A 23595-nucleotide genomic window follows, 5' to 3' on the forward strand; every position below is an offset into this window, starting at 1 on the left:
TCATTTTCTCCTTCATTTTTGCGCTTTGCAAATTCATCTTTTATAGCTTGAAAGTGTTTCTGTTGGGCTGGTGTTTGGTCAGAGAAAAAATGAATGTTAGGAGGCAATTTGTCTTTGTTACGGAGCAAAAGCATCACTTGTTCTCGATTTTCGAGGCAGGCTTTTATTCTACGTGTCTTCTCAGCGTTGTATTTGCCAATGCGAAAAATTTTATTCGGCTTCGGAATATCTGGGCTTATTAGAGAAAATACATTTAGTACCTCGGTCTCGTCTTTTGCTATCCTATCCTTAGAGTATGTAGTTGATTGTTCTGCTATGCCAACTATAATGATGTTATTTTCCCTCCTTTTGCGCTCTTGTATTTCCTGGATAATTTCCTCGTTTTTTCCAGGCTGAATTGTTGTCTCCAAGTGTGGTAAAGATGAGGAAATTGAGGCTTTTTGTTCAAGAGACACAAGCCTGTCTTCGTGGATAGAGATTTGTTTTCCGAAGTCAGTTATATCACTTTTCATAGTATTTTGATCCTTTATTACCCCAGAGGTTGAGGCTTTAATTTCGTTTATCTCTCCGTTCAGCATTGTAAGACTCTCACGCATATCACTCATCATTTTATCCTGTGACATCATAAATTTCTCTAGCAGAGTATTCATGCGAGATATCTCACTACGCAACCCTTTGATTTCATTCTTATAGTCGCAGTCGTTGTCGCTGTCGGGTTGTTTTCGTTTGCGCATGGTGACTGTAGCCACTTCTTCCGACATTGTAGATAGGTCAGGCTGTGAACTAAACTTCGGTTCCTTGTTATTTAGCAATCGTTTCATGCTAAGACAGATCCGTAATAAATAAATGCAATTTGCGAAAACAACCAAATTTTATTTAATTACGATATACCCAATATCGTAATTATTTTCTATATGCGCAAACGCCGGTGGTCGTCACTTCACATGCACTGTCTCACTTCACTTGGTGTAAAACTACATACGTGCGATAAGGAGCCTCCGAGCGGTCACTGCTATTGTTCGGTGCAAACCAGTCGTGCGAGACACTGTGCGCCCGGGTTAAACGCCGTAAGCGAGAGGTCTCGCATATCTTGGTCCGGTGATGCAAGGTGACCAGCGACGTAGACACGGTGCTCTGTGTTAAACTTCGTAAGGCAGGGGTCTTGATCACTGGTTTTCTTGGGGATAGTTTGTAGGAACGTGTGTATGCGGCGGCTGCGTAAGCCAAACTTCAGAACATAAATTTGACATATATCACCCTAAATTGAAAATAGAACTTTGAACTTATAGTCTCCTCACCTGTCATACCCACAATGTTCCCCAGCCTCTGCAGAGACTTGACTATGGCCAGTTTGTGTTTCGGCGTTACTCTGTAGAATACGCTTACCTGGAAATAAATATAATTTAATAGATTCATCTAGACTATATATATCCTATATTCTACAATAATGAGATAAAATATCTCTGTCTATATCTTATTCATCTTGGACTGAGACAAAAAGTAACCAAAAAAGAAATTAACAAGCCAAACATTTAAGTAAGCAATATGACTCCATAAAACAACAACAACAATAAATTTAACTTTAACAGAATGTAAGAACAAAATTAACAAAGGAATAACGAGAAATAATGATTTTTTTTTTGTTCAAGGTTTGTTTACCTTTTGTCTCAATCCAAGATGAATAGGGTATAGACAGAGATATTTTATCTTATTATTAAAGATTGGCGATCATCACGGCTGTCTTAATATTTGAAACAGCTGCACGGAAGAGCGTATCGGGTATTAGCATGAAACGAATATTTTAGATTCTTCCGACAAGTGGTGTCTCCCGCCATATGAATGGTTTCCATGGATTTTCCCTTGCATTACGAGCTTTCTACGCATACTCATTACGCATTACGCGCTTTCATTACGTGCCCGAAGCATTGCAGGGTCTTCTTTTTGACACACTTCAGCACTACCAAATGTTTACCTATTCTGCGTAAAACCTCACTATTGGTCACCCTTGAACCCGTGATATGAGGAACATATCGAGATATTTACATATAATGTATAAAAATAAAATTAAAATTTCCAATGCACACAAGGTCTAATTTTTAAAGTCTAATGTCTGATACAGAACCTAATTTGAAACTTAACATGAAAAAGAGCCTTTAGAATTCTAGAGTGCATTAGACCTCAATCTATAAGACAAAATAAAATATATTAATATTTAGTGGTTTTACAACGCAAATCTTGCCGCTTTGTATGAGATAAGCCAGCAAGTAAGGAGACCTATTATCTCATTCGGGCACGCTAGTTCGCTGTCTATAGATTTCTTTGTCTATGGATGAATAGCTTAATTTTTACCGTATCAATGATCCTGTCCAGCTCGTCATCCGACATTGTATCGAGTTGTTCGCCGGAGAGCGACTGCGAATGCAGCACGTCCAACCCGACCATTTGAGCTGAGAAATAGAAAAAAAAAAGATCATTTGAGTATCTTTTGATTTTTTTAACATAAAAAAAAATATATAGAGAAACTATGGTATGGTACTAATACACGCAAATTTCAAATTATAGTTAGACAGCGATCTTTTCCTAGATATGTCACAATTTGTAAAAGTTATACATATCTTCTGAATAGACAGAGACGAGAAAAAACATGTAATAAAATTAGATAACCAACAACAGCAGCAGCTCTCCGTAACATTCAAAATTCAAATAAAGAACACTATCTTATACGGCCATTCTAAATGTGGCAAAGTTATATCTATTAAAAAGACCAGACTATGATAGAACCATTGCTAAATAAAACCATCGAATAAAACAAATTTTGACTGCCAATATAATTAGACCTATGCATACATATCTCACCGACAGCCAAAGCGGTGCGTTTCCGTAACATTCAAAATTCAAATAAAGAAACTATCTTATATTTGGCCAGGGACAATGCTAAAATGTTTCGGATATTCTAAATGTGGCAAAGTTCTAACTATTAAAAAGACAAGACTATGATAGAACCATTGCTAAAATAAAACGAATCATTTTAAGGGCCAATGTAATTAGACCTGTATTTCACTCACCGACAGCCAAAGCGGTGGGTCTAGCATCGCCGGTGACCATCTTGACATCGACGGCGGCCCGGCGCAGCGTGGCCACGGCGGCGCGGACGCTGGGCCGCGGCGGGTCACACACCCCGCACACCCCGGTGTACGTCAGCGCTTCCAGGCTCTCGCCGCGGCACATTGCTATCGTGCGGAGCCCTGGACGGATGACAATGCCAAGTTATACAACATTATATGTATCAAGTTTTATTTTATTCTAAATTATTTATTACAACTTATACGTCACATTTTGACGTCAAAAATTACTGAAAGCTGAGTCTACTGCCGACTATCAATACGCAGATGAAGAAGCGGCGCAATAAAATTCTCCAAAGACGTCAATTAACAAATATAGGTCTCATTTGAAGATTATCCTGTCTCACTTGTAATGATTCCAAATCGCAAAATCTTTCTCATAATCAAAATGTCGGTACTGAGGACTGGACTTGGACGTGTCACAGCCAAGTATTTAATCAGAAACACAATCAGATTAGAGAGAGATAGAGAGATAGATAGAGAGAGAGAGAGAGAGAGAATATGATACGGAAACGGTTCGAAAACTGCAGATAAAAATGAAATTGTTACCCATTCGTCCGATGTTATAAGCCTCTCCGATGAAATCGTTCTGCTTGTCTTTGGTCATGGGCGCGTAGTTCCCGGCGCTGTCGATGTACTTAGTGCACAGAGGCAGCACCTTCTCTATGGCCCCCTTCACGAACACCTCCTCTTTCAGCTTGCCGTCGGTGAACTTTGGCGCGCATTTCACGACCATCATTTTTGTTTCGGAACTGTAAAAAATTAAAATTAATCAGTAACATTATGAATCGCACATATCAAATCTAATCATTTATACAGAAATTAGACCTTGCCAGGCACATTTTCACGTGAAATGTTATATTATACTAGATTTTGCCCACAACTTCGTATATGTGAGTAAAATTCCGTTTCCCGTGGGAATTTCAGGAAATCCCTTCTTAGTGCTCACCTTCACTCCCCAGGGAACCTACATGTCAAATTTCAGCTTCCTACGCCCAGTAGTTTCGGATGTACGTTGTCTGTCAGTCAGTCACTCAATAACAGAAGAGTTTTAGAAGAATATCTCAAAAGCTACTGGGATTTTGGAATGAGCACTGCTGAGAATAAGAAACAGATAAATAACAGATAAACAAACTAACATACATCCTCCCGTGGATGTCGTACGAGGCGAGTATGTGACACATTTTGCCTCGGCAATGCACCATAAACGTAATATTTAATGTAGCTGGTGAACAAACATACTTGAACTTTCTTAGCGAACATTTTAGCACGTTGTGACGTCACTCCTACATGTCATTCAGTATGGAGCGTTTGGACGGGTCCAAGAAAGTGTGATTTTATTTTTGTCATGTCCTTGAAAGCATTATCATTATCACAGTATTTTTTACATGTATTTATATTAATATAAGGGCCTTCCAATAGTCATCAAAACAAAAAATTGTAACTGTGGTCTATTCAAAGATTAAACGGAATAAATAAATAAATATATCAGGACAAATCACACAGATTGAGCTAGCCGCAAAGTAAGTTCGAGACTTGTGTTATGGGATACTAACTCAACGATACTAATATTTTATAACAAATACATATATAGATAAACATCCAAGACCCGGGCCAATCAGAAAAAGATAATTTTCCATCATGACCCGACCGGGGATCGAACCCGGGACCTCTCGGTTCAGTGGCAAGAACCTTACCACTGCGCCACCGCGGTCGTCAAAACAACGTAACGTAACAACGTACGCAAAAATTGCATTCACACACAAACTTCACAATTTCACAGCTTCTGTTTGTGATCGCGGGCTTCGCAGCGTCACAACACCGAACACAACCGGAACGTCAAGAAGGGAGGTTCTTTTTTCAAGCGCCAACAGTCATAAATAACTATGATTTTCCCCAATCGCCACATAATCAATCTTTTGTACATATTTTTCATAATTTCGTGTTCTAAACGGATATATATTGATCGTAAAGTAGAGGAAGGTGTTTGCCCAGCAGTGGGACACTATTAAACTAATTTAAAAAAAAACCACACCTGAACGGTATCTCGTGCAGCCTGGTGTAGTTATCGCGGACATCTTCCATCCCGTTCTTCATTGCGCACGCGACCAGAGCGCCCTCTGTGGGGGTGCCGTACAATGTGTCGTTGCGGATGACAGCGTTGTTGCATATCACGCCCACCTGTCAACAATCGCATGTTTAAACTCAGATATACATTATGTAGAGCTATTAAGTTATTTTTATTTTATATATATATATATAAATATATAATACGACAAATCACACAGACTGAGCTAGCCCCAAAGTAAGTTCGAGACTTGTGTTATGGGATACTAACTCAACGGTACTATATTTTATAACAAATACATATATAGATAAACATCCAAGATCCGGGCCAATCAGAAAAAAATCTAGTTTAATTAAAAACAAACTCTTAATTAAAAGCGTAATCGAAATCCACAGGATGCTAAACATTTTTGTGACCACCGTAACCTTTTTAGCAAATTGTGGCTAGTGAGTCCAATAGAAACCAATAATCATTTCTAATAAAATAAATTATCAGAAAGCTTACCACGAAACATACAAACACTTAGCACGTTACAAACGTTCACGTGCTATCTCTTTTTCCCATATCGTGTACGCATCGTGTAAAAAAAAGATACAATATGTGGACGCAATGACGTGCCACGTGTTTTATGTTTCACGGTAGGAAATAATATAGCATAATTTTTAGTATCACTTTTTTTAGTCTTAGCTAATAAATAATATAATTGATAAAAATGTATAAGTACAAGATTGTTGATCAACCCGTACTTAAGACCAAGTTTCTTACCTCAAGCATGCTCTGCACACCCATCCTGGCCACGTCCAGGTCTCTTCCCTTATACGCCCGAAGCTGGACGTCACCGCACGCGTTGTATCCGGTCCCCGTCACTTCCGCTATGTGTCCCCCTGACGTCGAAATCGTTGTCACTGTCATCTCGTTTTGGGTTAGGGTTCCTAAGGATGAAATTATATTGTTAATGTACAAAATTATATATTTCTTAATTTCATTAAAAAATTTTAAATCGACAAATATTTATAAACTGCTTTATACAGGGTCACTGGTATCACACGCAAAACCTCCTAAAGACTACTTGGGTACATCAAAACAAGCAACTTTTATTCTACGACTTTTCGTGATTCGTACTATTTTTTTTTATTTGCGATTCTACACATCGTAACTCAATGTAATAGCCAAGCAACACGAGACAGTACAGTAGCGTTATGTAGCGGAATCGAACATAGACGTGACGTTTTATAAAAACGACATTAAAACAAAAAAAAAAAGGTTTTTTTTTTGTATTTATTGCGTTAAAACAAAAGTTGTAGAACAAAAGATCTTAGTCTCTATGTACATTATGGGCCTTTGCAAGATTACGCGTTAGATACCAGTAACCCTATATATCTAATCATAATGTCAAATATTACGAGCATGAATAGTGAAAACATGTTTTATAGCAATAACTATAATTTTCCTGACTACAACATCTAAATAAAAACTAAATTATAAATTTAAGAAACCCCCGAAGTTCGAAGTTACTGTCATCATCTCATCTGCTAGAAAAAAGGACAAACATACAGATGCACAGACACGTTAAATATAAGATAAAAATAAGTTAAGTATAAGTTAAATATAAGTGAAATTTATATAAATGAAATATACGTTAATAAGTAAAAGTATAAAGTATATTATAATATACCAGTCTTATCGCTGCAGATGACGTTGACACAGCCCAGGGTCTCGACCGTGGGCAGTTTCTTCACGATCGCGTTCCGTTTGGCCATGCGCATCACGCCCAGGGCCAGAGTCACGGTCACCACTATGGGGAGACCTGGAAAGGCGAAAATATTTATTCATTCACATCTCTTTAATTTGAGCGTTTTCCCGGTTGTTTCCTCAGCCGTTGAGCGTCAGTGCCCAGGGTCCGCGTTTCTATATTTTTGTCCCCAATTCGCACGTTCATCGGCAACCTAATACTTATTTATTATATGTGGCCGTCCAAATCAAGACCTATGTGCCAGCCGCCATAATGTCTCTTTTGATTTAGACGGCCACGTCCGGTGGTAAATATACTTAGGACTAAAATTGAACATTATTTATTGGTGTTGAGCGCAATATAATTTCAGCTTTTTTGATCCCACACATCCATGAGATATATCCATGAGATTTCAAATTACTAAGGGCCTGTTTCAAAGTTAGCTGATAAAATATCTGAAAGTCTATACGTATGAAACATATCGTACAGATAGCGTTAACAAAAATGTGTTTCCCAAAGTGAACTTATCACTTCAGACAGATTAATCTAACAGTTAGTTTACCTGTCAGATTACAATATGATATTTTATGAACGATGATGACCATTAAGCCACAGAGGTCGTTCAAATAATTCCAGAGATTTAAAACAATCAATATTGGAATTAAATGATTCCTTTAAACATACAGTTACTACTAAACGGATAGCACACACACTGATAGCATGTGCGTGTCGAGTCAATTCACAGTCACATTTTCCATGAACATGACCCATTTCGACAAAGTCAAACTAATAAAGCATCTTTTGTACAATTACCGTTATAGACCGTCTTTTACTAATAGCTAAAATATGTAAATAGCTAAATAGCGAAAAAACATATGACTTTAACGTCATTAATCTTAAAAATTGACGCTTAAATTTAATGAATGTAATTGAAATATGATAGATGAGCTAGAATTCTATGCGGCCCGTCCTGGCTTCGTTCGTGTAAAACCATAACAAAAATGTAGCCTATGTTACTACTGATAGTTTCGTCTGTCTCTGTGCCAATTTTCATCAAAATCGGTCCAGTAATTTTCGGCTAACTTTGGCAAACGCTCCTAACTGATATTTTGATGTTGTAGGTTACTTCATTTCCAAAACTGAAACTAATCAAAGTAAACAATAAGCATACATCGTCCAAAAACCCATAAAAAAACTAAAATTAATAAAATAAAATAAAAACTTCGTAAAACACCCGATGCGTTTTTTTAGAAGCTATACATATATATAGATACCAACCTTCTGGTATAGCAGCGACGGCCAAACTCACACTAATCGTGAACATATCCTGCAGTGCCTTTCCTTGCAGCCATCCGGACACCATGATAAACCCGATGATGCAGAACGAATACATAGACAGCTGGGCTCCGAGGGTGTCCATTGATTTCTGGAGCGGAGTCTTGGGCGCCTCCTCCGCTTGCATCATGCGGAATATGTCGCCGAACTCTGAACGCTCGCCCGTGCTTACCACTATACCCTGGGGACAAGATGACAGCAATCTAAAATATTATCACTACAAAGTAATATTCGCCTTCCGTGTATGCTTGTTTGTAAGCTAATAAATGATCTCGTGCAAAGCCGGGCCAGGTCGCTAATAGTCGATTTTTAATGTAATTATATTGTGGCCAGCTAGTTATGATATAATTAGATTAAAATCCGGCTCGAAGGACCATGTAGAAAGCTTGTAAAAGGTGTTAAAATTTCATGTACTGGCCCAAGGTAGCCGGGGACAGAGAGACAGATGGCAATCAACTACACATAAGGTGATATTTCCAACAAGTAGATAATTGGTTGTGGAGTTGAATAGTCATTACCTTGGCATTGCCACATCTGACAAGCGTGCCCATAAACGCTATATTATCTTTATGAACCCTGCCCGCTGACGCCTTGTTTTGCACGGTATTCTTCACTGCCGGCTCTGTTTCCCCTGTGAACGAGGACTCGTCTATGGCCAGGTCTGTTGAGTCGAATAGTCGAAGGTCTGCCGGGACTCGATCACCGACGTTCAGGTGCACTATGTCGCCGGGCACCAAGCTTCTGGCGAGGAAGTGTTCCAGGTTGCCTTCGCGGAAGCTGTAACAAAATTTCATCATCACATTCATAATGTTGGGCTGGGTGGGCCACACTTGCAGAATGTGGGTGAAAATGGATAGCCTCCGAATATGTCCCTGCTAGCTGGCGACGAAAAAGTGTCCACCCCAAAATGACATGGTCGGATCTAGACGCAACAGTTGTGAATAGGGGGAGATACGTAATGGTCAGGTTTTGCGAAGTGGAGGCGAAGGCTTTACCCAGCTGATAGTCGTGTCAGATGACAATCGTAGAATCAAATTTCTTGGTGGAATCTTGCAACGTCGTGTCGCTTCAGTTAATATGCTAATGCGTTATTATGATATACATGACCTGATGGTGCACGCAGGATCAGCTCTTACCGAGGGAACTCCTCAAAGATTTACTGCACAGCTGCATGATTTTTTGGTCACGCGTTAAATAGAGCTCGAGATATATACGACGACAATAAAAGAAAAATATACATTTTTGCAAAAATCTATTTACTATTATGCCGATACGAAGTTAGATGGATTCAAATTTATTTTCAAAGAGAGGATCATCGTTTTTAATCGATATAACAAAAAAATATATATTTTTAATTTTAAACGTTATCTTTGCTGGGCTATACAGGCGGCTTGTAATCTTACCAGTTGCATGACGGCGGCACGAGCTTGTTCAGCTCTTCCAGAGACTTCTCGGACCGGTACTCCTGGACGAAGGCCACAGTCACCACTATAATGATGGCAACGGTGATAGATATTGCATCGTCGAACTGCTTCATACAAACACTGACCACCGCCGACGCTGGTGAAGAAAGGATACTTTTAAAAAATGTATTCGACGACCTCTGGTCTAATAGCCATCATGACTGCTACATTGTATACCACGGGTTCAAGCCGCGGTCAGGTCAGGATGGAATCATAGGACCCGCGATAAAAGCTTAGTGTGGGCCGTTGGGTTTTATCCATTTATTATTATTAGCTTGGAAATAACCGTAAGAGTGCTCCCACATTTGATAAATTGCAAGTAATAAAAGACATATTTTTTATTAAATGATGTATTTTATTTCTCTTTTAAACTGTATGCACAAGGGGTATGAAGTATATAGTTGACCTTTGTGTTCGATACATACTAATTTCCTTTTTATATCTTGGGAACTAACAATGACCTCTCTCCGCATGTCAGTAATTAATTTGTAGAACAAAAATTATTTATTCACTGTTGAAATAACTAAGGACATAAAAATATTCCAAATTTAATTTGAATTAGTAGTATTAGTAGAATTTTTAGTCAAAAAGCAAAGGTGTTAAAAGTACATGACAAAGGATAGGTGATATTGCTATGCTACATTATAAAAAAGTTTCAAGTTATATAACCCTTGATATAAGCTCTCGCAGGAGAGTAACACGTAAAACATCTTATATAACGCATTTCAATAAATACTGTCTTCATGAATTGTTCAATATATATCCCGTGTTTTAGTAAATGTTAAATTAGTTAAGTTAATTGTTCAATTAGTTTAGGTTTTCCAACACCATAATATATTCCAATTATATAGACATAACCGTAAGAGTGCTCCCACATTTGATTAGTCAAAATGTTTATCAAACATTTGACAAAAGACGATCGGTTCTTCTGTTTTAATAACATCTTAACCAAATAATCATTGTAGCATATTTTTAGTTTACAAACTGATTAAATATAATGCCATTTGATTTCATTTTACATGTCATTAAATAATAATAGGAAATATTCAGACAGATGCAGCATCACGTCTTTATAAGTTACACAGTTGCAGCATTACGTCTTTAGAACTTACGGGGTATACGGGGTAGACAGAGCAAAGTGCTGCCACTGCCAAAACTCGAAAGCCTATGTTTAGCTATAGTGGTTTATTGGTTGAAATGAGATTAAATATTGACAGGTTGCTAGACTATATAGTCTTTAAGAAGAATCACAGAAGAATCTTCTTTATAGGCCTAACCCTTAATTTACTTTTACAATCTGTGTTTTAATATTTGTATATTTTTTCTGTCGCTCCCAAACCAGCATTTACGATGTTACATGTTTTGATGTTCCATGTTACAAATTACTAATTATTGAAAGTGTCTTCTCATTGTTCACCTAGAATAGGTACTTACTTATTGTTAGTACTATACTAATCAATCGACCATGCAGTGGTCTATTGACCTCACATGGTAATTTCTTGTAATATATTTTTTTTTACTCCGTAAATATCTCTAACGTGGTATAGAATACGAATTATTGATTTATATTCAAATATTGCCTCTAAAACGGTGTTAAATCAAACATTCAGGAAGTGAAAACCCCAATATTGTTCAACTGTTCAAATTTCCACGAAATAGGTAGGTAAGTACCTAACTAACAAAGAAAATGCAATCCCCAGCGTCAAAATAAAATTATTATGTTTTTCCGCTGTCAGGACGCAACTGACAACATTTGACGTAAACTATCTTTCGTTTCGCTCATACAAATAAACGATGACACACGAGAAGAAATGGGACAGAGCGCTAATATACATATTTTGTTCCTCACGTGTACTTTTGAACGTCTATCTTGTATGATTTGTATGACCGCTTTGTATGATTGTATATTGCCGCGAAGTTGTATAGCAATTTTCCATCTTAATTGGCCATAGTTTTCTTCAGTGTGTCTATTGTTTGTTTCAATCACAACCGGAGATGGGTTTGCGCCGGTCCGAATCGACTACGTCTCTTTTATGTCTGTGCGCAAACCCATAGATACCTCTCTCTTTCTCTCTCTTTGAGCGAATTCGTGAAGCCACGAAGCCCAGCGTCCGGATATATTTTAAGATTGGCTGTGGCTTTATTACCTGTCTCATTCGCCGTTTCTTCTAAGCAGTGGTCGTTCCGAAATGTAGAATAGCTTTAAGAACCATGTCTAATCATGAATTCGAATGTCGATTTTTTTTTAATAAACTTTTAATTCTTCGAAGAATCGAAATATTCAGCGAAAGATATTGTTCGCAAGAAGACTATTATATTTCCTTGAAAATGAATTTTCTATTTAGTTACACTTTTCATTATGATTAACAGAAGAGGACCCGGATAAAGACACCACTTAGGGAAAATAAAAAACAATGGCTAAGCCGGCCTTAACAGTAAAAAAAACACATAACCGGTACCTACTCCAGCGTACTGATGGTGACAATGACCCAGCAATTACGATATTAATAGCCTGGTTATTAGCCTCATCGCCACGGCTGTGTCTAAATTGACAACACGCACAGTTTGTATATATCTAGCGCTTGCTTTTGCAGATTATATTTTTCCTTCTATTTAAGTACTTCACACTACACGCAAAACAATATATATAAAAATTCAATCTCCACATGTATGCAAAAAAATCCAAGGGGTTTGGTTGGTAAATAAAACGTGAAGAGGTGACAAACAAACTAATTATTGCATAAAATATTAGTTAGGATGGTTAGGTATGCGCTTTCTTGTATGGCATCGTAACTAGCTGCGTAGACGCCTGTTCTAAATAGTCAAAATGAACTAAGGTAGGTTTAAAAGACAAGGAAAGAGAGAAGCGTTGAAAGCAAGCAAGAAAACTTCGCTGTTTTTCATATAAATTCAAAGAAAAACACAAGGGAAATGACGTCGTGTTCGGTAAAATGAAATCGGATTTACATTTTGTATAAATCATGAAAAAAAAAACAAAGATGTATTTTTCACGCATTTTTTTTTTCATTAGTAGTTAACTTGGAATTAAAAAATGTCATTTTTCAAAACTACTTTCCGAATGAATTAGAATAGAAAGAAACGTCAAACGGGTGCACAGGGTATTTTTTTATCCCGATATTCCAACGAGGGGTACGTAACGTAGGGCTTCCTACGACGTAGCTAGTGAAATAAAATTAGTATTCAAACCGCACGGCAATTAGTAATTAAATTCAAGGTGATCTGTAACAATCCCCAGCGAAACCAAGTCTCGAAGCAGAGGATTTTGAAACCTAAACATCAACAAATAGAAACGAAAATTGCGTCTAATCGTATGTTTCCTGCAATTATGCAAGATACAAAATACAAACGGATATACTTAATATCAAAATATATATATTAAAACAGCATGACTGTAGGTAACTAATATTACAAATTATATACATTTTCAGAGCTATAAATTTCTAGTACTTATTAGAACCTGGAAAGGGCCGGAAAAGCCGAAAGGTTCTTACCCTACTGCAGGGAAAAGATGGAGGCTGTGAGAAAAGAAGAAGAAATATATTTTTTGATATTACGAGATGGGTCAAATTAAAGGTTTAATAATAAGGGTGTCGATCAGATATACATATGTTTTAAAAAACTATTTGTCTTGCAAAAACCACGAAAATCTCCACGATCCTTGTGCAATGTTCAAATGAGTTTCTTTCGGCATTTCTTCTCAGCAGTGGTCGTTCCAAAATGCCAGTAGTTTGTAGCTTGTGAGAAATAACTATAAATATAAAGATTGACGAGAAAAAATGCCTTTGAAGGTCTAATTTCTGAATAAATGATTTGAATTTGAATTTGAATTTCCTCTATGGAAATGTTGTTTTTTAACTAACCTCCTTGTAAAATTGATTCGTTTCCTAATGAGTTTCTTAACAAGAAGGTTATTTACCGGGTTTTTTGGTTATTTTGGTATTTTTTTGGCTAGACCTTGACACATCTAAATCGGTTAAGTTTCTTCATGTGGTTATAGTTCTGAGACGCAATAAAAATATGTCTGTGAGAATTATTATATGGCCACATTTGTTACATTGAATTGATTCGATGCAAATGTGATCCGAGTAATTTTCTCGAGTTTCAATCCAACCAACCTTCAATCTTTCATAAGTGTGAAATTATTATACAAAAGTTACACGTGGAAATGTAATGATATTAAATAATTTATTCATACAATTGTACATTGATTTATACACTAAAATGATATGTGTAATTTTTTTGTTGTGATTTAATTAATTTTATGATTTATTAGCTGCGCCCAGGGGCTTCGCTTCAGTGGGAATTTTGGGATTTTAACCGAAAGGTTAATTTTACGTACCTTATGTGCTATACCAGATTATATTCTACCCGTGTGAAAAATTTTACCAAAATCAAACTCCGTCAAGATTTTGTATTAGATTAAGGGAACATTTATTTAATCAATTATGAGCAAATTTGAATTACGAATTTGTAATAGGTAAATAAAATAAAACCATAATCATCACTGACGATTGAAGTTTGAAAATGATAACAGATAAAACTTAATCCGCAGGCAGAAACACGCCAAGCTACACGAAGTTAGCCTAAATAAATAAAAGCTTAACATTGTCGGGCAAGTTTCCCAAATACAGGTCCACTTTATCCCTGACTCAGGACGCGGAAGTACATAACAATGCTTCACCATTTACGACCCTTGCGGCCCCAGATAAATCATATTTATGTACCTACCTACATTTAAATTTACATATATATATATACCTACAAGAAAATGTTGTTTTGGCTGTGTTTGCATTCCGCGTTCCGATTTTAAGGGTGAGAGAGGCACTGCAATTACAGGCAGGGTACTGTGGCAAAAGACCCTAGGCCACAAAAATTGCGTTGCTTGTCACCCCTGGCGTTGCTTGCGTCCATAGGCTACAGTGACCACGCGCCACACGCCAGATTGTCTTCATGCTAGTGTAACAAATGGAGGAATATGATGATCTTCCTTATGCCACAACCAGTTGTGCGTGCATACCACGTTGGAGCAAGAGGAAAACGTGAAATCCGATCAAATGCTTACCCAAAAGCAACAAAATCAGGGGGTTCTGGAACTGCTCGATGTACTTCTTCCACAGCGGATCTTCCTCCTTGACCTGGAACTCGTTGGGGCCGACAAAGTTCATGCGGTCGTTGGCCTCGCGCCATGACAGCCCGCGGCGGACGTCTACCGACAGGCGCTCCGCCACCTGGTGGTGTAAAAAAGCAATTTTAAGCTTGTTGTTTGCAGAGATAAGTAAGCAGTTGTTACAACAAGTTGTTTGTTTGCTAGTTGCTTACAACAAGCAGAGATAAGAGAGAGAGAAACTCTCCAATCGATTTCTCGATAAGTGCTTTGTGTGACCCTGGAGCGGTTCAATCAATGGCTCATTTGTTGTCTTGTCCAAACTGTCTCTGTTGCTTCTACACAAGACCTTAAAGAGATCAATGACAAGGCATTTCCTATGGCTACTAACTGGTCTAAATTAATATATTTGTCTGCTATTTCGACTCGAAAAGAAACAGATATGGTTTATGCCCACCTATGACGTACGGCGAATATCATCCTTTCAATCACTCACTTTAACTGTCTCGTGTCTACCGTTGCCTTGTTCAGCAATCTTCAATTACATCTTTTAAATTTGCAAAATTAATCATCAAACAATAGAATTTCGCAGCAATAAAATTCTAGGTCTGTTGGACACCTCTCACTTTCTCAGTACTTTCACAATCCGAAAATAATTACATTCTCTGTTTGCTTCTCGGATACTTTATAAATTACAGGACATACGGTAACAATGAACTAACTACAAAGAACATTCATTACAAATCCAGTTGTAGAAACTTCAAAAATAGCACACTATATGCTAGTAAGCTCTATTATACATATAGTAAGAAATTTAATCAGGTCTATTCAAATTAATGGAAATTAAAATTTTAAAAATTCGACTTGGAACTCTTTTATTTCGGAATTAAAAGTTATCATTACGCTATTCCATGTCATATTCTACCCGTGTGTGTACCAAGCGCTGGGAATCGAGTCCAGGACCAGCAGGACAGATTCAGATAGATAGTAATGTCGCTCGGTCTGCGCGTACTTTTACTACTGTACTAAAAAGGACACAAAACTAAAGTCATGCCAAAAAACTAGTACTTCCATTTCAATAACATTCCTGTACATTTTGCCGATGCATTCAAACCATTCGACCACCTGCCTGAATACCGATGCATCGATATGCCGTTTGATCGATACCTGTTGGTCAAGGACAGGAATCGATACCAATTACTCGTTTGTGTGTTACAAATAATTTGCGGTTACAAGTTATATCGAACGGCATCAGAATGGTTCCCATAGTTTGACGTCAAAATTTTACCTAAGATTAAGTCGTGTTCGGTTGGTTCTTCAAGAAGCAGCCCAATCTGCGCAAGAATCTTCACCGCAATCTTTCCCCAAAGACGTGAATTTAACGAATGGTGCAAGATATAGTAAGGAAAATACATAACAATATTTACAAATCATTTGCCAACTTAGCATAAAACGTGAAGACATTAAATTTCGGCTTCACGCCACAACGAGGCATCCATCCTCTTTAAATATTTAAACGGTCTAAGTCGCTCCCAGATATAGGCAAGTGTCGGGCCATTATTGGACTTTTTAAAACTAGACCAATTTCGGCCTTAATCGAGGCTTTCTTGTATCAATTCAAATATTCTCTATTCAACTTATAATGATATATACATGAAGAAGTAGCGGCGCAACAAACTTCACCGCAGCCTTTTCTCCAAAGACATCAATTGATAAATATGTAAGTTTTTTATTCGCAGAAAGTTCCCTTTATTTAAATCTATACATCACTGAAGTGACTTTATAAAGCTTGAAAGTTCTATAGTTAATTTTCAACGATAATATAGACGAATCACCTGCAGAAGCTGCCTGTCTATGATTCAATAAATAAATAAACATATGGTGCACATGACGGGCATCAAATGTTGCTATGAGTCCTTTGGACGTTAACGGACGTCCTTTGGAATTTTCGAAATAGTCCAAACATATTTGGCCCGTTTCCCAATAGACCCACACCAGGTCTCAGCTGTTCCAGCTAATGCATAGCGAGAAAAGGTATCGAGGCAACTATTCACGTAAGTTGCAGACGCTCCACCGCGACGTCAATTATAGACAAATCGATCTGGGTCGACGTTGGAAGCTGCATTGCTAATGAACTTGGCTATTCATGAACTTGAACTGTACGATAGCTAGGTACCAGTTACATACATTACGAAATGAAAGAAAGTCATTCTTCATGTATCGTATGGTACATACAGGTTGGTAGTAAAATGGAAATTCTTGCTTGATAATAATTCTTGATTGTACTTTGTTTAGTATTCTGGAAATACACTGGAGGCTCACGAGTATGAGAAAAACTTTGTGTGTGACGTTTAATTGTACTTTAGTCTTACTCCAGGCGGGGAGAGACTGGTGTGCTGAGATACAGGCTCTGCTTAGTTCAGGCACCAGTTTCTCACAATCTTCTTTTATTGATACCTATGTACAATGTAATATATCTAGATTATACCATGTTAAGATTGTAGAGAAAATAAAGAATATTTGATTGATTGATTGACGTGAAAAAGAGCGGCAATATAATGTGTCGAAAAAACTTCAAAATAGGCTTTGACAGATAAAATAAACCAAAACCCTTTATTTGATTAAACGCGCTATTTTCCGCCTTTTATAAATCGTAATTTTTATGGAAGAAAATTCCCGAGACGTAACTTACAAATACAACTCAGCTCTTGCTCAAAACTTACAAACACTAACACACGCCCATCACGTGAGGTTTTGAAAGGGGTTAAAAAATCACGAAATATCACCAGGGACTGCCCCTTAAATGGTTTCTAAAGTAGCGATTGAGTTTAATAGGAAAATAGTCTCCTAAACACGTTTGGTATTAATCAGACAAAAACAAACTCAAGCAAAAACAGATTTCTGGGTCAGAGCACAGACAAGATGCATTATTCATGAACTTAGGTATAAAATAAACAGGTACATTGGACATATCAGTGTCGATAACACAATTCACATTTTGGTGTCAACACATTCGTGTACTCCAGGGCTATAGTTAAACTTTTAGGACGGTCAATCATCAAAGAATTTGCATATAGATAGAACACTTGAAACTTCCCTTTATATTGTTATGGCGCCTGTTTAGCGCTTGGGGATTGACAGAGACTAGGTACTCGTATTTCCACTTCCAATAATCCTCTCGCTTTTATCTACTTACATTAACTAGTTTTCCAACGACATTATTAGAAAATCAAGGCGACTCTAGCCAACAAACGCACAAGAAATCTGGGCAATTAGATACTAGGGGGTACTATTTTTTAACAAATTTCAAAAACAACCGATATCGCGATAATTTATCAAGGCTTGGAACCTATTGGAATTCATTTAAAAATAAACAACTTAAAAGTGTTATCCGTTCGATATCGTAGATGTATCATTCGATATAACCAATCACATGAAAAAACATTTTTCACAGTAATTTTCGGTGACTCATCATCATGAGATTTTCTTTTATCATCGTAAAGAAAAAGTAATTGAATGAATGAATGAACGATCACAATCGCAAGTAAATAAAAATAATATGAACCAAATTGCAGACATATTCCTAGACCATGATGAGATATGTCTGCAGTTATCAAAATCAAAATCAAATCATTTATTCAGAAATTAGGCCTTCACAGGCACTTTTTCACGTCATATTCTAAATTAAATTATGTTTACCAAAGCTACAAACTACTAGCATTTCGGAACGACCACTGCTGAGAAGAAATGCCGAAAGAAACTCATTCAAACAGTGTTGGTCCCTATTATGCCAGGAGGGCTTACCATTTTTTATATATAAATTTATGTATAATTTTTTATCAGTAATATAACATGTAAGTACACAAAGTTATATCCTACTAATGTTATAATTACGAAAGTTTGCGAATTAGTGGGTTTTAACGACTGCTTTTATACAATCAGGACCATCCAAAGCAAGGAGGAGCTCAAGATAATACATTTTTGGTCACCCATCCAATGAATGACCAATCATTGTAAGTGATTTAACCACCAGTACCACAGGCCAAGCGCGCTAACCACTACATCATTGAACTGCTTAGACAGACAGACAGACATATTTAATATGTTCAATTATTCAACACTATTTCTATCAAATATTTAAAAGGTCTATAGCAAATGTCCATCGGAATGTCAGTTGGGTATCGATTAAATAATAAATTTCATCCACGTCATACTTTGAAGACGAATCGATAATAGATAAGTTATGTAATGGGCTCAATTCATTTGATGGCTAAGTACTATTGGCATGAACAATTTTGGTTTTTTCTTTCTTATCGAGCGGGTAGCAAGGTCAATCGACCTGTACGATATACATACTGGAGCTGCTGCATCCTAACTAATATTATAAATGCAAAAGTAATTTTGTTTGTTACTTCTTCACGTGCTATCTATTCAATCAATATTATTGATATTTTGCACACATATAGTATGAAGCTAGTACTTCAAACACAGGGTACGTTTCATCCCGAAAAATTAACTGGGGAAATTTACGCGGGCAAAGCCGCGGGCAAAAACTAAGTACTATTTAAAATGACCAAGTCTCTAGTATTACAAGCTTTCATTTAACTTTCAATGTAACTATGTCTCGGGTGGAATATTGCAACTCAATTTTGAAGCAGATATCTTCAACCGATTGAGCTGAAATTTTGTACACACGTTTAGTTTAGATCACAATATGGTAAGCATGACCTGACGATGCACCCAGGAACTGCTCCAGACGTGGGAACCCCTCAACGGTTTACTGCACGGACATGTTTTTTTTGTCACAATAAAAAATATCATTTTTTTTTAAAAAAAAAAAGCTTATTTTAGACAGACTAACAAATAAAGACGGAATTCAAGAAGTTAAACATAAACCAATCATGCAATAAATAATAACATGAATCGGATTGGTCTTCAAACTTCTCAAACGGGGCTTTTCGACGTTTTCGATCGTAAGCCCGCTCACTCTTAAGCACTCGACCTACATGCGCCTCCGGCCTCTCTTCAAAAGCGTACCTACTCACTTAAAGCTCAAATAAAATTTAAAATTATTTTCGTCAAAAGTCAACACCCGGTGGCGACGCAACAAAACACAAATCAAATTATCTGACACTAATATTAGTCAATACATAATTTTTCATATAATTAATACATTCATTCCTTTGCTAATAACACAGAATTCATAATTCTGGTCATATAAATAAACGAATAGTCTAAATGAACTGCAAAAGCTTTAGCAGAACACTGCATCAAGTTAATCCTAGGGGTTTTCACATCACACGAATATATATTGTGTAACATTCCACGAGAAAATATAGGTAGTACCTTATGAAGGGAAGTCGCTAAAGACTTCTTTATTTGTTAATTTTTTTGAGAAAAAGCAATAGTATTGATAGCTATCGATAGCCGATGTTGGTGTAAAATTTGTTAAAGATATTGATAAAGAACAACACGATAGTATTGAAACTATTGATCGTATTGGTAGTATTTCTAATATTGGACATTAGTACTATAAATGTTTATATAATATTGCAGAGCATTACTATCAACAGTCTACCTCGTTGTCACGGTTCAATATTACCGATAGTATGGTTTTTAACACGCTAAAATTTCGATCGATTATCAACACTATCGATAATTCTGCAGCGCCAATAACTAAACCAGTCATCGATAGTAGACCTTGGCCGAAACCGGCCGGGGTAAACAGATATCATGAGCGCCTGCGCCGGTGCCTTTTCTCGTTTTGATTGTTTCACGTATATATGTCTGGCTACACTAAATCAACCATTATTGTTTTAAAATTACAAATTAAGATCGGAAACCCGTCATCTAATGATTTGCAGTTTTCAAGAATTTCAGGCTACACGCTCGTTAGTTTCGAGAAATTTAATTATTCGACTGATAACGTTTGATATCGTAAAAAAGGAGGGCGGTGAAAGAACTGCATTTATAGGTAGGTTTTTCAATTTTGAAACTTGACTCGAGTGTTTGAATTTGTGTAAATTTTTTCAATGACACTAGTATTATTCTTGTGGTAAGTTTTTTCCTACTAAGCAAGCAAATAGGCATACAAACTACTACTCAAATTCATTGCAAATTCGCCTCTATTACCTCCGCATAGAGGCCAATTAATGCAGGGTTACCTGACAGCAGTTACAACGTGACAACATATTGTGCTATTGCACATTATTTGTGGTCGTCCAAATCAAAAGAGACCTTATAGCAGCTAGCACTTAGGTCTTTATTACCGTTGTTCAAATACAAAACAACGGCAATAAAGACCTAAGCGCTAGCCGCCATAAGGTCCCTTTTGATTTGGATGACCACATTTCATAGTAGAGCTAGCGTGATAACCAATGGTTGCACACAGTGATGGGAAAGAACTCGGCTAAAATCAGACAATTTTAAAATGATCAGTGTTCTTGTTGGCATTCATATCATGATCGCATAGTATAGTAATCGTCAAAATTACGGAGTTAATGTTACTATCCGTCACCGGGCGGTATCTCATAAACCATCGCGGTTAGACGGTTGAAAATGTCACAGATCATGTATTTCTGTTGCCGTTATAACAATAAATAATAAGAAACAGAATAAGTAAACCTCCTCTCAAACTATTGCTGGTTGACTAAAAGAGATTCCTTCAAAGGATTTCCTTTATTGTATACTAGCTGAATCCCGCGACTTCGTTCGCGTAGCCGAACAATTTTTGGTAAGGAGTCAAAATTATTAGAGAAATTTAACTGTACAACCACAGCGTAACGATACCTATACAGAAGATGCCCATTGCCCCGCGACTTAAATATATATTTCCTATAGTTTAGCTGGACCATTGTGACTCTGCTTTAGGTGTACCAGATCTTCGATTTTTATACATCAACAGGAAATACTCATCAGACTGAACAACTTCTATTAGGGCGTCATTTCTATATTTCCTGTAGTTTGGCTGTGCCACCTTGGGTCTGCGTAAGTTATTCCAGATCTTCGATTTTTTTAACTCAACAAAAAATGCTCATCAGGCTGAACAACTTTTGTTAAGGCGTCATTTCTATATTTCCTATAGTTTTTCTGGATCATCATGGGTATGCATCAGGTGCTCTAGATCTTCAATTTTTATACCACAATAGAAAAGGCTCATGAGACTGAACTACTTCTGTTAGGGTGACATTTATATATTTCCTATAGTTTACCCGTACCATGATGGGTCTACATCAGGTGTTCCAGATCTTCGAGTTTTATATCTCAGCAGAAAATGCTCATCAGGATGAACAACTTTAGTTAAGGTGTAGTTTCTATTTTCCTATAGTTTAGCTGCACCATCATTGTTCTCCATCAGGTGTTCCAGTTTTCAAAATCATTTATACCCTATATTTTGCCCAGGATTAATAGCTATATAACAAAAAAGTTTCAACCAAATCCACCCAGTAGTTCCGAAGATTAGCGTGTATAGTTTTTTTTCAAATTCTTTCTCTGTTACTGTGACTTTATCGCCTAATTTTGTTTTTATGTAAATATATTCAATGCTAATCAAAAAAGAACTTGACGAAAACAGCAAATTACACTGATAACACTCCGAAGGACCACACACTTGCATGTAAAATGCAAGTGGTTTAAAGTTAACAACACTTTTATTTAGTTTTAATTGGGCAGAGCACAAGATTTATGCAAGATGACGTTTTTTAGCCTAGAACGGAGCGGGAAAATTGACATAAATTTTCTAGGTTGCCATCATACAGAAAAATGTTACAATTACAAAATATTAAATTTATCCATAGATAATTTATATGTTTTCTTAAACGTACAGGATATTTTTTTTCTACTGTTTTATTATAATATGTATTGAGTTACCTTCTTGTTGCGTAGGTATACAACTTTTAACATATGAAGAAGAATAAGAATTAAAAGTAAACAAATATTTTACGAATATTTCAAGCTATACAAGAATCGTGACATTTTTGCTTTAGAAGATAATGTTTCATACCTAAATAATCGCGTTTGGCCGGTTTTTTAGGCAGTCGAGTAAAAAAAACTAACACAGCCACAACACGTCTAGCCACGGAAACATCGCTAAGTATTTCAATATTATCTGGGTTTTTTTTTCTGACTCCAAATGGACATCGACCTCAATGTATGTCGGCTCAATAAATACTAATTGCCAAACGCAGACATCAATCAACTAGAAATTCTAAGCAAATTATTTACACACAGCTAAATTGGCACCCATCGATGTCGTTATTAAATTACTATACAGTCGTCAATCATGTGTTACGAAGCGAACACCTTACGCGAGCACCCATTTTAGAAGTCATACAACTTCAAACTAAGCAGAAACGTACTGCTACACAGGTATTGTGTAACACCTGTACAGTCTTATCAACAACTAACTTTGGCCCGCGGCTTCGCCCGCGTAAATTTCCCACGGGAATAGTTATTTTTCCGGGATGAAAGATATTCCTTTCTATACTTCAAACTATTAAGAAGTATGCAAAATTTTAATGCAAGATTGGTCGAGTAACAAGCTTGAAGAGGTAACAAACTTAGTTTCGCATTTATAATATTAGTTAGGATACAAACAATAATGAATATACGACGTCTCGGGCGGAAGCGGGTACATACCCACGTAGGCATTAACTTTACATGTTTGAAGCGGTCGTGGTGTAATGGTTAAGACGCCCGCCTGTGTGTCGAAAGGTCCCAGGTTCGAATACTACGCGTGTCACATGAGTTTG

The 23595-nt window shown here is 36.9% G+C and overlaps 1 protein-coding gene across 4 annotated transcripts in view; it reads right to left on the bottom strand.

Moving 5' to 3' along the window:
- Positions 1–23595, bottom strand: part of SPoCk (Secretory Pathway Calcium atpase) — a 51842-nt gene that overhangs the window by 19712 nt on the left and 8535 nt on the right. For all 4 annotated transcript variants that reach the window (XM_053750671.2, XM_053750672.2, XM_053750673.2 and 1 more), the window contains exons 3-13: positions 14804–14969; positions 9661–9817; positions 8776–9034; positions 8201–8438; positions 6866–6997; positions 5956–6122; positions 5158–5303; positions 3672–3874; positions 3066–3245; positions 2350–2447; positions 1299–1386 (exon numbers count right to left, since the gene is read on the bottom strand). In XM_053750671.2, the coding sequence (XP_053606646.1) occupies positions 1299–1386; positions 2350–2447; positions 3066–3245; positions 3672–3874; positions 5158–5303; positions 5956–6122; positions 6866–6997; positions 8201–8438; positions 8776–9034; positions 9661–9817; positions 14804–14969 (1834 nt within the window). The remainder of the gene's footprint in view (positions 1–1298; positions 1387–2349; positions 2448–3065; positions 3246–3671; positions 3875–5157; positions 5304–5955; positions 6123–6865; positions 6998–8200; positions 8439–8775; positions 9035–9660; positions 9818–14803; positions 14970–23595) is intronic.

The sequence above is a fragment of the Plodia interpunctella genome, chromosome 10 (genome assembly GCF_027563975.2).
Source record: "Plodia interpunctella isolate USDA-ARS_2022_Savannah chromosome 10, ilPloInte3.2, whole genome shotgun sequence".
Classification (NCBI taxonomy): Eukaryota; Metazoa; Arthropoda; class Insecta; order Lepidoptera; family Pyralidae; genus Plodia; species Plodia interpunctella.